Below are 16,535 nucleotides of genomic sequence, written 5' to 3'. Positions count from 1 at the left end.
AATATTGTTAATACAGTGTTGCCAGACCTTCAGTAATTGCTGCTTTTCCAGCGGAAAATCTTGCCGAAATGTTATGATAAAGAAGTAGAAATAAGAACTTTCCCAGGGAAAATGTTTGATAAGCTAGTTTGACTTTATTAATCATAACTAATGTGAATTTATCAACATTGGGTTTTTAAAATTTGGGTAATAATACGATTACCAAAAGCCCGCCAACTTTAAATGTTATTTAAATTTAAAATGCAAATCTTAAATCTACATTTTCAGGACTGTTTATATATTCTTAGTTCAGTGTCTAATTTTCCTTCAGAAAAACTTAAGAATTTGGTATATTGTCCATAAAATTTATAAATCGCATTAAAATTGTTTGAAAACTATATTTGTTTTGATGTATTTGCAATCAATATAATATTTGTTTTCTTTGAAACTAGTTTGTGGTAAAGAAGGGCTGTCCTTAAAATGCAGCGTCACCCTATTTTGCGTAAAATATTGTACCCTAAAAAACTTGTTTTATTTCTCCCAAATCAAAAAATCGGAGAGCGCTGTTCTATTTAGAACAGCCATGGTTCATATTTTATGTAAAATACCACCCCAATTACAAGAATAAAGCTTAAATATCCAACAGAATTTCCGTTTAATGTATGATGACGCATGTATTTTATACAAATCAAACAGTTTCATACCATTATACAAAGATCCGAAGTATAGAAAATGGATAATTAAAAAAAGTGTGCATTCGGTCAACCGAAGCTGGGAGTTGAAGCGTTTTCCAAGTCAAATCCATCTGCCCTAACGAGCAGACATTATGTGAGGGCGAAACCATTCTGTCGCAGGATAAATTTGGAAAACGTTTCAATGCGAAGGCCTTCCACCGAACAAGTGAGCCAGCTGTGTGTTACTTCTTCTGTTTCTTCTTCTCCAGCTCCTCCTCCTTCTCCTTCTCGATGATCTTAACGTACTCGGCGATGACTTTGCTGTCCAGCATTTTCAGCGGCACACCATTCTCCATAATGGCCACCTCCAGATTGTTCTGACCCGACTGGGCGACCTCGAGGAGGGCGCGAATGGCCAGCTTGACGGCACCACGCTCGGTGGCCACCTCCTCCTCGCGGTAGGCCTTCTCGAAGAACTCGCGCACCACCTTCGCCGAACGCCCGGTGGCATTCGCCTTGTACTCGTAGAAAATGCCGGACGGTTCGGTCTGGAAGAGATGTGCAGAGCCATCGGCATCGAAGCCGCCGATAAGGCAGGATATTCCGAAGGGACGGCGGCCATTGCTCTGCGTGTACTTCTGCTTCAGCTGGGCAATGTATCTGCGAGAAGAGAACCCATACCATATAGTAAGGCTGTGGGGGTAGAACTACCTATTGCAATCCTCACCTGGTTATGTACTCAAGGGTCACCGGATCCTCGACATTCAGGCGATGACTCTGGCACTCGACCTGGGCGCGATTTATCAGGATGCGGGCATCGGCCGTGAGACCGGCAAAGGCCATCACAACGTGGTGGTCGAGCATGCAAATCTTGCGCACGGTGCGATCCTCCTGCAGCTTGGCCACCGACTTCTTCTCCACGCCGAGGACCACGCAGTTGGCACCGCGAACTCCGACCTGCAAGGTTGGACATGTTCAGGCTTGTCTCATTTGGTCCGGCAATTGTTTGCGAAAAATTTGGGGGACTGCGACTGGACTTACCGCTGTGGATCCCTTGCGCACGGCCTCTTGGGCGTATTCGACCTGCAGGAGATGGCCGTCCGGCGAGAATATGGTTACAGCTCGATCGTAGCGCGAGGACATCTTGGCGATTTGTTTAACAGCAGAGGTATTTGCGGAATATCAACTCTTTAGCTTTTCCCCTGTCGTCTTCGCAGGCAATGATGATGCTTTTTTGAGGAAATGCCGGGTGTGACCGCAGCACGAGCGCGTCGAATAATACCAAAAAAATACTGTTTGCGGTTCCGCAAATACCGTGACATCGGTGATGGTCAGGCAAAACTATCGCTTAAAAATAAATAAATATTTTTTAAATAAATAAAATAATCTAGAAGGTAATTAAATGAGTGTTGTTAACTTACTTAGTTTTTATAACCAATATAAAGTGAATGATTTTTCTTCTATAGAGATAACCTGTTTCCACTATCGATTAGAAAAGAACCCTGGTATCGGTGTCTATCGATAGCTGTTGCAGCCCTCGCCATCGCTGTAATTACAATGTGCATTTGTTTTTGTCCATCAGAATTGTCGGATTTTACAGTTAGACTATTTGTTCTAGTACAATGCGATCGCGGTGATATCGGCTTATAAGGGTGTTGCGTCCAATGTTAATTTTTACCAGTGCGTTTCGTGTTCGTTTCGTAGTTAAGTGGCTTTTGTGCATAAAAGACACCAGACAGCTGATCACAGACTTTGGCTCACACCTGCTACAAAAAGACAATAATTATTTAAAAACCTGGCATTCGGGGGGTATTTAGCAGCTGCCAGTGTATTTATATAACAACAATTTGATTGATTATGGCGCTGCCCAGAAAACTGATATCGAAGATCTGTAAGTAAACCGAATGTTCGAAAGTACCGTTGTATATTCCCACACACGCACGTACAATAAGCCTCCGCTTTTGTTGTTGTTGCTGTATGTGTGTGGTAGTAATAGTGGTAGTAAATGAAGTTGCATGTATCATCTGCACATTTTAGGAAATATTACCACGCGTTCTTATAAACAATGGTAATAGTCAATAGGAAAATTAACATATGCACCTCAGTTTGTATTTTTTACATTTGCTTGTACATAATGCAGCTGCGGGCGAAAATTTACCTTTAAAGTAATACAATATCCATCTTTTTCCTCGCAATATCAATGACCAGTCTACTCAGAATTCAAACTTTAACATATGGAAGCCTTTTTCTGTTTACCTTCATTTCATGTTATTTATAATTCAGGGAATCGAAGAAATACAATATTCTATACAAGTGTTCCGATATGAATGAGTTAAGATTGGAAGGTTCTTAAATATATATGTATCCTGTAATATTTATGTATGTCATGAATGAATGATAGTTCTGATTTAAAATATAGATAAATTCGAAAACGATTGTTTTATTTAATGTTTATAACTGCATTTTTTAAAAGTATTTACTAAATGTAAATTTATATACTTAAATATCTTGGGTTGAGTCACAACTATAAGCATTCCCCCATTCAGGTTTTTCTATTAAATAAAATTAGCTTAAGATAAGAATTTTAGTAGATCAGATACTGATCAGAAACTGTATCAAATGAAATTAGTTTAAGGTATGGGACTATAGGTCTATATGATAAGACTACTAGATAGACGACTTTTAGTAGGTTAGATTCGAATTTGTTAATTATTTCAAAAACAACTAAAGTAATAAGAGAATACTTTCACTGGGACATGATATCTTGAAAATATACCCAATAAGATAATAAAATTGAATTCATATTGTCATTCTCCATTTCAGACGATATAAAGGCACACGATAGCAGAGTTACGAGCCTTGATCTGGGCGAAACAGGCCGAGTGCTGGTCACCGGAGGCGAGGATAGGAATGTGAACCTTTGGGCAATTGGTCAAAATGAGTGTTTTATGGTACGTTTAGAACGGCGATATTTAACCAATCCTTAAATACTATAAACCTTTTTATTACAGTCCCTGACGGGTCACAATCGCTCGATTGATTGTGTCCGTTTTGCGTACAAGGATAACTTTGTCTACTCCGCCGACGACATCGGAATAATCCGGAGATGGGATCTGAACTCTCAAAAAATTTACTCAACGCTAAATGGCCACATGAAGAGTGTTCGCACTCTGGACTTTAATCCGTCCGGAGAGTATGTGGTCTCCGGAAGCAATGATACGACCGTCAGGTGAGCTAAGCCTCGATCTATATATATGTATAATAAAAACCACCTATGAGTCAAGAGCAATCGCTTGTTTGCTTATCAAGCACAGCGTTTAAATGGTCATTTCGTAGATTGAAAAGAGATGGCTATACTTCCTGTCTCCCTCATTCAACTGTTGCGATGTTTGGGATAGGATGGGTCTAAATTTGGGTGCTTAAGATCTTATCATACACATATTATAAGCAATAGATTTATGACAATGGGTCCAGAATACAATCTTTACGATATAGTCTTTCGCCCCTGACAAATCTGACTCTCAATATTTACAAAGTAAAGTAGACCAAATGAGGCACTAGTTGGCAAAGAAACAGACAATCTGACAAAGATAATCTCGTATCTCCGAGTGACGTGGATTCAGAATGAAGAAAGAGCTTCCTGATCTCTCTCTAAAGTTGCATTTAAATGATTGTGTAAAACAACAATATTTATTTTTTTAAATTTTTATTGGGAATATTAAAGTGTTAAAAAAATACTTCTACCACCAAGGGTGTTTTAGCAGTTGCATGTATATACTACACGCATCTTTGTTATGTGTACATGGTAATCGGACGCTATACAATACCACATCTAAGGACAAATACGATTCATCGCGACGAAGGCGGAGTCAAAGGTATCACTGGTCAGCTTAGAGCTTGGCCTGTGCGCTCTTCAGGTCGACATAGGCTCCGGAGATGACCTCCTTACCGGTCTCCACGACCACGGTGCGGAAGTGAATGCGTGTGCCTTGCTTCCACATGTCGATGCGCAAACTCTGGCCCGGAATGACGGGTCCGGAGAAGCGGACTTTGACGGCCTTAAACAAAGCCGGGTCGTTGTCCGCATATTGGGCCAGCACGGCGCGCACCGAGTAGCCCAGTGTGCAGAGTCCATGGAGGATGGGTGTCTTGAAGCCGGCCAGCAGGGCCATTTGGGGATCGATGTGCAGGGGATTCCTGTCGCCGGACAGGCGGTAAAGTGCCGCCTGGTCCTCGCTCGTGGCATACTGAATGGATGCGTCCGGCTGGCGACTGGGAGCCGGCTGCAGTGGAACTACTCCGGCAATGGGTTCCTTCTTGCCGCCAAATTTGCCGGCTCCAACCACAAATGTGCTGCTCTGGTTGCGCACCAAAAGACGGCCGCTCTCGTCAAAGGAGTCGGTATTGGTGACCACCACGGCGCCGGATCCCTTGTCCATCACATCGAAGACCTTGCCGCTGGTCACCAAAGTGCCGCTGGTGGGCAGATCGTCGCAGATCTCCAGGTACTGCTCGCCATGCAGAATGTTGGTGAAATCGACCTGGGCGTTGGGCAGGGCCTTGCTGATCAGCTTGTCGGTGGACATGGTCAGCAGGAGGCCGGGCAGCACGAAGAATGATGGAATGGGGGCGAAGTCGGAATCGTTTTCGTACAGGAAGCGTATGTCCTTTTCGTTTTTGATGGTTGCCCCAATGCCCAGGGCGTAGGTGATGAGCTCCTTGCTGTTGAACTCGAAGGTGTCCTCCACGGCATCGGCACCGCCTTCCTTTAGCTTCTCGAGCACCTCCAGCAGGGTGCCGGAAGCCTCGCCGATGGCGTTCAAGTGCTTGGCCTGCGACATGTCGGTCACCTTGGACCACACGTCCTTAACGTACTCAATGGTCACGGGGTCATCCAGCGAGGGTCGCAGCACTGAGCCCTTGCCGCGAACAGTGTGAATCTTGGAGGCCCAGCCAGCGGCACTCTCGATATAGCTGCCTGTGGATTGAAGAAGAGAAGGCAATTAATTAAGATCTTTCTATAATAATCTCTGATTTCTGATCCTATAAATGGGTGTTATATGCATTTCTGATAAGCATCACCTATATGTACACATACCTTTCAGTATATTTATTAGCTGAGTATAAACGTTATCGTTGTGAAACCTTCCCTAATCGCATACTTTTATATGTATGCATATTAGCTTTAAGAACCATTCGGATTGAACTACTATATCTTATATGTACATAGATGGGCAAAAATTGCATAATATTGTGGGTTTAAGGTATATCTATCAAATGTTGATAAGGGTATAATGGATATACTGTGTATGTGTAATATACATTATTTAAGAACCTGTGATAAAATACTACCTATCCTAAGATAAAGGAACTTTTCCGCACGGGATTGTACTCACCATTATCCTCGCAGGACTCGTGGCACAAGTAGGCCACCACGGGGGCAATCAACTTGGGCTTCAGCTCGTTGAAGAGAATGTCGGGCAGGATGCCCTCAGTCATACGACTGGCGGCCGTTGGCACAATGACGTTGCATAGGACATTGTTGCGGGCACCCTCGATGGCCACCGTGTTGGCCAGTCCCACCAGTCCCATCTTGGCCGCCGAGTAGTTGGCCTGACCGAAATTGCCATAGATGCCCGAATTCGATGAGGTCATGATGATGCGGCCATAGTTCTGTTTCTTCATATACGGAAAAGCGGCCTGGGTGCACTTGAAGCTGCCCTTCAGATGGACATCGTTGACCAGATTCCAGTCCTGTTCGCTGGTCTTCACCAGACTGCGATCGCGCAGGATGCCGGCATTGTTCACCAGGATGTCCACGCGTCCGAAGGCATTGATGGCCGTCTCGATGACCTTTGCCCCATCGATCACCGAATTGTAGTCGGCCACCGCCTCGCCGCCAGCCTTGCGGATCTCATCCACCACAACGTCGGCGGCCCGCTGCGAGGCACCCTCGCCGGCATGGGAGCCACCCAGGTCGTTGACCACCACCTTGGCGCCACGTTCCGCGAAGAGGAGGGCGTACTCGCGGCCCAAACCGGCGCCTGCTCCGGTCACCACCGCCACACGGCCATCGTAACGAAGTTTTCCATTGGATGAGGACATGGTTGGGCTCTTCTGGTTATGGAGAAATCAGAAATCTGGTTTCGTTGCACAAAATCCGGTCTCCCCTTCTCTGCTTTCAGCTGAAAAATACGAATGAATATAAATGATCGGGTTACTGGGACTGGGTCTTAATCTAAATAGGCAGAAGGTTCGCCTTAATCTTAAGCGACTACTTTGATAAGGTTATCGCCCTAAAGTGTGTGAATATGGAACTGGGTTCTTAAATTGAAGAATGTTCCCCATGGTGATATGGTCCAAGTCCAACGGTTCATGGTTCAAAACCAAGAAGTTCGACTGGTACCAACAACAAAGAGATACAAGATACATTACTCGCGGCGAGAGGGCAGACCCATGGTGGAACACATGTGTTAAAAACAAACATCCCATATGCCATTCACTATACTCCACTTACAATTCTCGACGATTAAACGTTGGAATACGCCTGAATGCACAGATTAAAAGAATATAGCAGGTACAAAGTGCATTACCATTCGCCAACCAGATAAGTTTGTTACAATCGTTCAATCAGTTCGGCTCACGGAAATTCACTAAAATATACTGCCTATATAAGTATCGAAGCAGATCTATAAGAACTGCTAAAATACCCTAATGCTATTCGCATCGCAGACACAAACCTTTGCTTGGAACTCTGGTAAAGTCTAGCAGTGACTCGATCCCCTGCGATTAGGGTTCCATTTAATGGAGAATCCGTTAATTTTAAAAATCATAGGTTAACTTCCGGAAGTTACCATGATGTATTATGTATGCTTTTATTTTTAGACGACTTATTTATGTGAGAAATAATTGTTTTTGAAATTATTTGAAGTTCTGTGAATAATATACCTGTGTTATACAAATGACGTATATCTTTTGTCCCATACCTATTTCCAAACCTTTTTGTTTCAGACTTTGGGATGTGCAGAACGAAAACAACTGCATCAAGGTGTGTCGGGGTCACATGTCTCATGTGAACTCCGTAAAGTTCTCACCGGACGGCCTTTGGATCGCCTCTGCTGGCTTGGAGGGATCCATTCTCATCTGGGATATACGGAAGAGTAAGCAGATAATGGAGTTCATAGCGGATCCGCCGGTTACGGCCATCACATGCGTTCAATTTCATCCCTTCGAGTTCCTGCTGGCCGCCGGACGTATCGATGGCACGGTATCCATCTACGATCTGGAGCATCAGCAGCTCGTCTCGCAGACCACTCACTTCTATGGCCAGGCCATCAGGTGTATAACCTTCAGGTAAAACCCCTTAATAAATATCTACTATAAAAACTTGTTTGTCTAAAGAATAATCCTTATTAATTTGTGTTCATCCATTCATTATATTTTAGTGACAACGGCGAATGCCTCTTTGTGGGCAGCTCTTCTGGTATTTCGGTCATTGCCTGGGAGCCTGATCGTGAGCTAGATCACATAAAGAGCACCTGGTCCTCTTTGGCGGACATGAAAGTGGTTAACAATAAGTTGGTAAGTTAAAATATCTCCCAGTTATTATATTGCTTACGTTCTTATTGATATACTTCCTCTTTGTAGATCTGTGGCTGTCATGAGATCGACACCGTTTCCATCAACACCATCAGTTTGGACCGCGTGATACCCTTCTACCAGCCGGCGAACTCTCTGCCCAACTTTAAGCACAACTCAACGACCCGAAAGAGCTTTACACGCGGCAACCAAAAGTTCCGGCTGTCGCTGGGTGGCTCTAAGCCGGCCCAGGTGCAGGAGGAGCATGAGGGCAGCAAGAGTGGCCTGTCGTCGCCCAACTATAGTCTGGAGGTGGTCAACGAGGCTGTGCTGGAGTCGGCGGAAACGTCTCCTATGTCCTCGTTGCCACCGGTTCATTTGGCCACCACGGCTGGAGGTTCGTCGGCCGATCTGGCCTCGCATCATGTCGTCTACGGCGGTGCAATCGATCCCTCGCTGAGACAGGGAAAGTTCTCCAGGGTGCCCGATAATATGGCCAGCTATGCCAGTAGTTATGCCATCGATACCCGCCTAATGTCAATGAACGAGCCTAGTTCGCTGCACAAGCCGGACATCTATAATATTTACTCGCTGGGAAAGGACGCGGAGCCGGATGTGCAGCAGCTGGAGCTCAATCTGAACGATAGCAATCCGCCCATACTGAACAACTATGACAACTACGATATGGCCGAGGATTTTCCGGTCAATCAGAACCTAAACTACATTACCAGTAACTATAAGCCAGTACCACCCGCCACCTCCACCATCAATGCCTCGTCCAAGTCGATCAAAAAGACCACAACCACAAGCCTGCACAAGAGGGCAACAAGCAATATGGGCAGCTCGAAGCAGACCTCTACTGGCATCTTTGGTAGCAGCAAGCTCAGCCAGGTCTCGTCGGTTAGCTCCATGGAACTGCACAAGCTGGACGACAACATGGTCCTAAAGAAGTCCTCATCCTCGAATGTCGTCAATAAGAATAAGCGCCCAATGGGCTCCGCACAGGGACAGTTCAGCAAGGAGAACAGTCAGCAGAAAAATATTAATGTGGAGATCATCACAAAGCCACCGATGCGATCTCGCACCACCTTGGACATGCGTTCAAATCAGCAGGCCAAAACTCAGGAAAAGCAAATTCACGTAGGCATTTGAAATTGTTAATCCTGTACCCAGTTTTTACATACCTTCTCTTGCATTATATCTGCAGCAGCCAATGAACAATCGCATCATGATGGATGATCACGACTTTGATATGCTCTCGAGATCGCATGAGGCTGTGCTGCAGGAGCTAAGCAATCGCCAGTCCAGCTTGGATTTGCTGAGGCACGCCACGAGGTGGGTGTGGATTGGAATATTGAATTTACTTTTATATAACTTGTATCACCTAGGTCGCACGATGTCCTGGGCGCATTAAGGCAAGCCAAGAGCTGTGGAAAATCTATTTTCATAGATTTACTTGGAGCCATACTAGAGAAACCGTAAGATACCCAACTAAAATGAAAAATGATATAGTATTTATTACACCTATTTTTAGGTCCTCGTGGAACCTGGACTTCTGCATGTTTGTGCTGCCAGAGATTTACGAACTCTTGCAGAGCCAACACAAGTTGTGAGTAGCGATGAAAATAGCTGTCGGTTCAGTCAACCTTAACCGATTCTTTTATTTTTCAGCCACTTTACAAGAGCCTGTGATACACTGCGTATTATTCTGTCGAACTTCTTGCCAACCATACAGGAGAACCTCGATTCCTGGGCTGCCAATGGCCTGGGCGTGGATGTGACCCGCGAGGATCGTCAGCGGAAGTGCGCCGAGTGCCAGCGATGGTTGCTGCAAATCAAGAACCTGCCGGAAAGCACCCACTTTGGGTCCACGCTCTCGCAATTGCAGAACATAATCATTTTCTAAGCTGTAAATTCTCCCCGGCGTTCAGATCAGCTCTGGAACGGTACAAAGATTGTCAACAAAAGAAAAAACCACCAGCTTCCCGAAACCTGATTCAATTGCAGTGTCGTGGGGAGTGGCCTCATTTGTCGCTCTAAGCTGCCAAACTAAGGAATTTTAAACAATCGTTTGAGGAACAGCAGCTCGAAGGCGAGCTCTTCCAAACACACTGTTTATCCAGCATTAACAAACCCTGGGGCCTTTTTCCTTTTCATCAGCATGTTATGAAAGAATCAGCTTGGAATCTTTGGAATTCAAAGCTGCTATCACTTTACCATGAGGATATGAAAACGGGCCTTAGTTATTTAATGATTCATACTATTAATTTGTTATGGAAACTAATTTATAAAACTATTATTTACATAGAATTAAGCCTTATAAATTTGAAAATATATAAAAGAAAACCAATGACGATTTTTATTCAAGTAAATCTTTTATATTGGGAAAAATGTTTTCCTAGTTTAAAAGTAGTTTTTAAATGGAGTTCTTATAGCAATATATAGATAGCCTTTTTTTAGATTCCTTTTATATTAAATAGTCGTTACGCATTTATTTCTTATTTTACAGTTTTCAATCATTTTTAATTTTTTTAAGATATTGTAAATCTGGATAATGGTTTTTATTAAAGTATACCATTTTAATGGAGTTCGAATAGCAATATATAAGTTCATGGCAGTCGTACGTATATATATACCACCTGGTAATTCACTTTACTTGGCAAAATAAATGTAATTAGATTGTTAAAAGCAGACAGATTTATCTGTTTGGCGAGTTGTAACTAAACCTGTGTCTTGCATGTATTTAGCACACAGGTTGGTATTGGAAAAAAGTTATGGAGGGGGGATTACATTATGGGTGTTTTTGTGCAAGCGGTGAAATCGGGGAACGCACTATTGCGGTTCAGTGCTCCAATAGAATGACCAACAAAGCAGCCAGAACAAACGGCTTTGAAGTTCAACTTACCATGTCGCCGAATCATTGTAGCGTTTAATGCCCAACCTTTCAATAGAGTTTTGCAGCGATTAGTGGAGCACTTCCATCTGGTGGCCCGAACGCATCGGCTGTACTTCTGCACCATGTCGGCGAATAAAGTCATCCCGCTGTGGTTGACGACCTGTTTGATGCTGGCCACCTGTATATCTGCGAGTCCCAGCTTCGAGGACCTTGGTCGGGGTCAGGATTTGGAGGCCAAGGATAGCAGCGTGGTGGATACTTCGGCGGGAATGCTGGACCCAACGCAACCCAAGCAGATGAGTTACCAAAGGCCTGCCATGGGATACAAGGACTACGAGTACATCCTGGGTCCACGACGAATGGGCGGTGGTGATTCGTATGCAGCGGATAACGATCTTAGTGCCACCTCCGCCCTGAAGATTCACGGCGAAGGGAATTTGGCCTCGCTGAATAGGCCTGTAAATAGTATTCCCCCCAAACCCCTGCCCTGGTACGGCGATTATTCGGGAAAACTACTGGCCAATGCGCCCATGTACCCCTCCAGGTCCTACGATCCCTACATCCGACGATACGACAGGTGAGTGGGTATTCCAAATATAGCCAACTATTGAAGTTATTTTTTTTATTTGGCCAATATATTTTGGAAACGAGAATGTTTTTTAATATTCAGGGTATGTTTTGTTAAATTGCTACGGTTAATATATCTGATATAAGGGAGAGGCGCTCTTAATTAGATTTTTAAATAATATTATATCTGGATCAATTAAAACTCAAAATATTAAATAAGGTGATTGAAAGTTGGAAGCTAAAACAAGATTTTTGTTTTTAATATTGGGTTTTTTTTCTTATATGACCATTTATTGGTCTAACCTGTTTTAAAGCTCAGTTATAAATAAATATTTTGACAAATCTATAGATATATAGGTATAAATAAAATGGATGAATAGAACATATTATGTTACTTACATACAGTTAAATAGATTACCTACTATGTATAGTACCTCTGCAATCGAAATGCTAAGCCCATTTTTACTCAAAAATAAAAGTTAAAGATTTTAACCTTTTTTATTAATCAAAAATGTATAATTTTTTAGATACGATGAGCAATACCATCGCAACTATCCGCAGTATTTCGAGGACATGTACATGCATCGCCAGCGTTTCGACCCATACGATAGCTACAGTCCGCGGATACCGCAGTATCCGGATCCGTACGTTATGTATCCGGACCGTTACACAGATGCCCCATCTTTGAGGGACTATCCTAAAGTGCGACGTGGTTATATCGACGAACCAATGGCACCGATCGATTCCTACAGCAGCAGCAAGTACGGTCCTTCGAAGCAAGCCGATCTGACATTTCCGGCCCGTAACGAGCGGATAGTCTACTATGCCCACCTCCCTGAAATTGTACGAACCCCATATGATAGTACGTCAGAGGATCGGAACTCAGCTCCCTATAAGCTAAATAAGCTGAAAAAAATTAAATCCAATCTGCGACCTTTAGCGAATAATGCCACCACCTATAAGATGACGTTGTAGATGGGCAAATGCTAACTAGCCACTAAGATATTTTTTTTATACTCATTACTCAAAAGCATTTGTATCTGCTAAGCACCAAGTTCAGCGTTTGGAATATTTCATTACATTTATGCAAACATAATATTATACTTAAAATAATAAAGAAGAATGATTCGGAACTTACCTTGAATTCTAAGTTTTATAAATAATTTTTTTTGTTCTTTTATAAATATAAGATCATAAATTCCATCATATATTTATTATATAGCATTTCATATTTTTGAAAATTGCAACATATATGTTTATTTATTATAATCAAACAAAAAGATATCCTTAAAAGGTATAAAATGTCTATATTAAATGGGATGACCAGTAATGGTTACTTTAAAAATTATTAAATGATTATTAGTTTATTTTTTGTATTCCTTTTTAAACGCATATAAATGACAGTTTTCTATTAGAAAGTCTTTCAGGCAATAAAAACCTTTCACAAGTTCCATTATTTTTGACCAAGTTTCATCTACGTATATTTATTTATTGAAGACCGGGCAGAAGAACGTTCATCGGTTCGAGATCCCTAGAGTCTCGTTAATTACGCAACGCCATTACTTTGACTTTTGTTTCGGACTGGGGGATATTAAAGTTTGCGATTTCTGTAATTTAACTTTTTTGCTGTCTCTGCAAGAAGCAAGAAGCATTCGTAATTATGTACAAACATGCAGACATCCATCGAATACGGGTAGTATGTACGTACATCTATACGTACTCCCATGGAAGGTCAAAAAGGCCATTCATCCTGGAGCTTTATGTGTGTTTGGGTTTTGTTCTCGTTTTCGTTGTCGTTTTGACACAAGAGAAACAGAAGAGCTATTATGGTGCCCCAATACCAGCGACAACAAATACTCCAGTAATGCATGAACACGTACAGCTAATTAATGTCCTTTTTTTGGGGCTAAATTTGGCGGGGAGCATCGGAAGATGTAATTGCCAGTGCTGTAAAGCATCCAACGCCCAAATGTATGCTATGTATAACCGCGATAAACGCTTTTGTTTTATTTTGTCAACCGAAATACTTTTCATAAAATAGTTTAACAAGAAACAAAAGTGTTTCCATATTTTTAAGCCTTAAGATAGAAAGCAAATAATATATTCAAAAATGTTTGATAAACCTATCTTGTTTTTTTTAAATCTACAGTTTTGAAAATATTACAATAATATAAAGGTTAGATGTTTGATTATATATGTTTTTCATTGAGAAATGATGAGAGGGTTAATAAGATATTCCTGATCCGCTGGACAGATACTTATAAATATATGAGTAAGAGCACGGTAAAACTTTATAAAAATGTTTCCAAAAGTGCACATTTTTAAAACTTAAATTTTTGTAACACTACGAATTTCTAAAAATTGTTAAATTGGTTTTTATTAAATCTTTGTTTTTATCAAAACATATCCTATGTACAACCTTTTTTTTTATAAAACATACATATTTCAGATCTACTGAAATGATCCAATATTGTATTTTTCAAAATTGTTTTAGTTAGAGTATTCCCATGTCAACTGTATGATAATCTCTATAAGGATGTCCTCCCTGCGTTTGTCCATTTTACGAGCCGTGCTTTGCTGTCCTTTTTCTTCGGCATTTCCGTGTTATTACTCACAACTTGACACGGACATTTTCACAGGTCACAGCCACGCACACATGCACACCCAAAACACCCACGCACCCACACACCCACACACTCACGGAAGCAGGACAATTGCCGTCCTTGTGGGACATTTTGCATGACGATGCGAAGGACTTGCGATGCGAATTGGAAGGGGTGGCCACCTAATGAGCGCGCACCACCCATCGAATGAAATGTTACAGGCGAGCATGGATTCCTACAGCACGGGTAAGCAAAATATATACATGTCATGAAGAAAAACAACAGAAACTTTGTTACTGTAAAAGGAAAACGACTGACTTATACTCAACAACCTTGTTTAAAAGGAAATGTTAAATATGGTTTTTTATTTTGATTCATAAATTATACATAGCAAAAAAACTGATAAAAATAACCAGGTGGGTGTTGAACTTACAATTACTTTCCAATTTTTTTTTTGTTTTTGTATATTTAAAGTAAAATGTCTTACACGTGTATTTTCTTAAATTATTTGTTTGATTACGATTTTATTCACTCTAGTTTTACAACAAGTTACAAAATATTACAAGCAAAATTTTAAAAATTTATTTGTTTCCTTAGTTTAGGGTATGTTTTGTTTACTTTTAGTTAACGTTTTACTTGTAATTATTTTACTTAAAACTTTCATATTTTTATATTTGTACATTTTAACTTTTTTTGCTCAATTACTTATTGAACTTTCTTGTACAAGTTTTATAATTTTATATCAATAACACAATTTTTATTTTAAATTGGAAGTTATTCGAATGCAATAACTACAAAGGTAATGGAACCCAAAACTGTGTTATTTAATTTATAAATATGATGGCGTTTTTTAATTCTAATAACTTTTTATATTTTTAACAAATCTGAAAATTTTTAGTGCTATTTTTGTGCCTCCTACCGTACAACCAAAGAACAAGGCAATTCGGCTGCTTTGTGGATCTCGGGTTCGGCAAGAAAAACAATAACAATGATGCACGCGATACTTAACAAACTTTTGCGCCGGGCGGCTCCATAATTAGAATCATTGAAATAGCCATTCAAGGTTCATTTGCTTTGGCAGGCAAGTCGGGTTTTCGGATTGGGATGGTTCCAAATGGTCCTGTGTACCTTTTTTGGGGGAGAAGTCGGGGGGCGGGAGGAGCTCGATGGGCAGACGACACGACATATGCCTCATGATTTTGGGGGCGAGTGGGTGTATTCGGAGGTGTTGTGGCAAATGAGAAAACAATGCCCGAATAACGACTCTCCGATGTGCATTAAAAGATTTATTTCCCTGCGAACAAATGAAGTTTTTCTTTATGGCCCGGTCTCGCCGGCGTTTCCACTTGGTTGCCATTGTAGCATCCGCCTTCAGGATGCTTTTGACCATATCCTGACCATCCCGAGCTACCATCCTCACCTTATGGAGTAGGCGTACTTTGATGGGACATAAAGTACGGAGGCAGCAATTCATTCTCCTTGCGGAGTGTTCTCGGCGTAATCGCCAAATAGTTAAATTCGCTCTAGTTTACTTATTGTGTGTGGGGAAAGTAATGCCTTTTCCCGTAGCCCCGTGCATGTCAACAAATCACCGAAAATTTATTTGTCTACCCCGAGTAGACTTGCACGTAATTAGGCAACCAAGGTACGAACGACATAAAGAAACCTATAAAAATTCCGGTTCCCTATTAGAGTGTCAACGCTGGAGAGTCCAACTTGGATGTCTGGTGATGGAGTGCCGTCGAATGGAGAGGGGATATGGGACATAACCGAAGGAAGCTAATTATCTTTAAAGGACCTTTAGGATTTTCTTGATTAAGAGCAAGGCTCTTATTGTTTTTGTGGATTTACTTTAATCCATCTTAACAAACTTAGAATTTGCTTTTAGATTAAAGCCATATGTAATACATTGTATTCTAACTTTTGAATGAAAGATTAATGAATGAAAAAGTTTTGTTTCCATTTTATAAGCTCTCAGAAGGTATTTTAAAAATATAGATAGATTCTTAATAAAGAGTCAGCTTGTTATTATTTTTGTGGACTTGGTTTACCCAATAAATGGAATTTTAAAATGTGCTTTGAATAAAGTAATATCTGAACAGGTATTTTAGAGGTATTTCAACATTCAAATTTCAAGAGGTATCTAAGAAATATAGTAGTCTTTAAAAAAAAAAAAGTCTTATTTGTTTCTTCTTAAATGTTTTCTTGGTTAAACTTTAATACAATAAGCTGCGAATA

The 16,535-nt window shown here is 41.3% G+C and overlaps 3 protein-coding genes across 6 annotated transcripts; 1 reads left to right on the top strand and 2 right to left on the bottom strand.

Annotated features, from left to right (window-relative positions):
- Positions 1-610: 610 nt before the first annotated feature.
- Positions 611-1,900, bottom strand: LOC119557920 (proteasome subunit alpha type-7-1). Its single transcript, XM_037870928.1, has 3 exons — positions 1,695-1,900; positions 1,381-1,610; positions 611-1,313 (listed from the first exon to the last, which is right to left on the bottom strand). The coding sequence occupies exons 1-3, from the start codon at positions 1,794-1,796 to the stop codon at positions 896-898; spliced, it is 750 nt and encodes a 249-aa protein (XP_037726856.1). The 5' UTR covers positions 1,797-1,900; the 3' UTR covers positions 611-895.
- Positions 1,901-2,189: 289 nt separating this feature from the next.
- LOC119556230 (katanin p80 WD40 repeat-containing subunit B1) lies at positions 2,190-12,773 on the top strand. 3 transcript variants are annotated; one of them, XM_037868252.1, is made up of 10 exons: positions 2,190-2,544; positions 3,477-3,604; positions 3,665-3,882; positions 7,665-8,006; positions 8,099-8,234; positions 8,301-9,371; positions 9,442-9,566; positions 9,620-9,709; positions 9,766-9,840; positions 9,903-10,581. In XM_037868252.1, the coding sequence occupies exons 1-10, from the start codon at positions 2,511-2,513 to the stop codon at positions 10,135-10,137; spliced, it is 2,454 nt and encodes an 817-aa protein (XP_037724180.1). In that variant the 5' UTR covers positions 2,190-2,510; the 3' UTR covers positions 10,138-10,581. The 3 variants fall into 3 exon arrangements, with proteins under 3 accessions (XP_037724180.1, XP_037724179.1, XP_037724181.1); XM_037868251.1 differs by having other exon boundaries at positions 9,439-9,566; XM_037868253.1 differs by lacking the exons at positions 7,665-8,006; positions 8,099-8,234; positions 8,301-9,371; ... (2 more) ...; positions 9,766-9,840; positions 9,903-10,581 and adding exons at positions 11,183-11,704; positions 12,222-12,773.
- On the bottom strand, positions 4,343-7,307 carry LOC119556231 (peroxisomal multifunctional enzyme type 2). Of its 2 annotated transcripts, none has more exons than XM_037868254.1 (3): positions 7,171-7,307; positions 6,050-6,838; positions 4,343-5,631 (listed from the first exon to the last, which is right to left on the bottom strand). In XM_037868254.1, exons 2-3 carry the CDS (start codon positions 6,756-6,758, stop codon positions 4,544-4,546), a joined length of 1,797 nt encoding a protein of 598 aa, XP_037724182.1. In that variant the 5' UTR covers positions 6,759-6,838; positions 7,171-7,307; the 3' UTR covers positions 4,343-4,543. The 2 variants fall into 2 exon arrangements, with proteins under 2 accessions (XP_037724182.1, XP_037724183.1); XM_037868255.1 differs by having other exon boundaries at positions 7,247-7,304.
- Positions 12,774-16,535: the final 3,762 nt, after the last annotated feature.

Source organism: Drosophila subpulchrella, chromosome X, assembly GCF_014743375.2.
Source record: "Drosophila subpulchrella strain 33 F10 #4 breed RU33 chromosome X, RU_Dsub_v1.1 Primary Assembly, whole genome shotgun sequence".
NCBI lineage: Eukaryota > Metazoa > Arthropoda > Insecta > Diptera > Drosophilidae > Drosophila > Drosophila subpulchrella.
The sequence above is the reverse complement of the archived record's forward strand: the minus strand, read 5'-3'. Positions and strand labels throughout refer to the sequence as shown.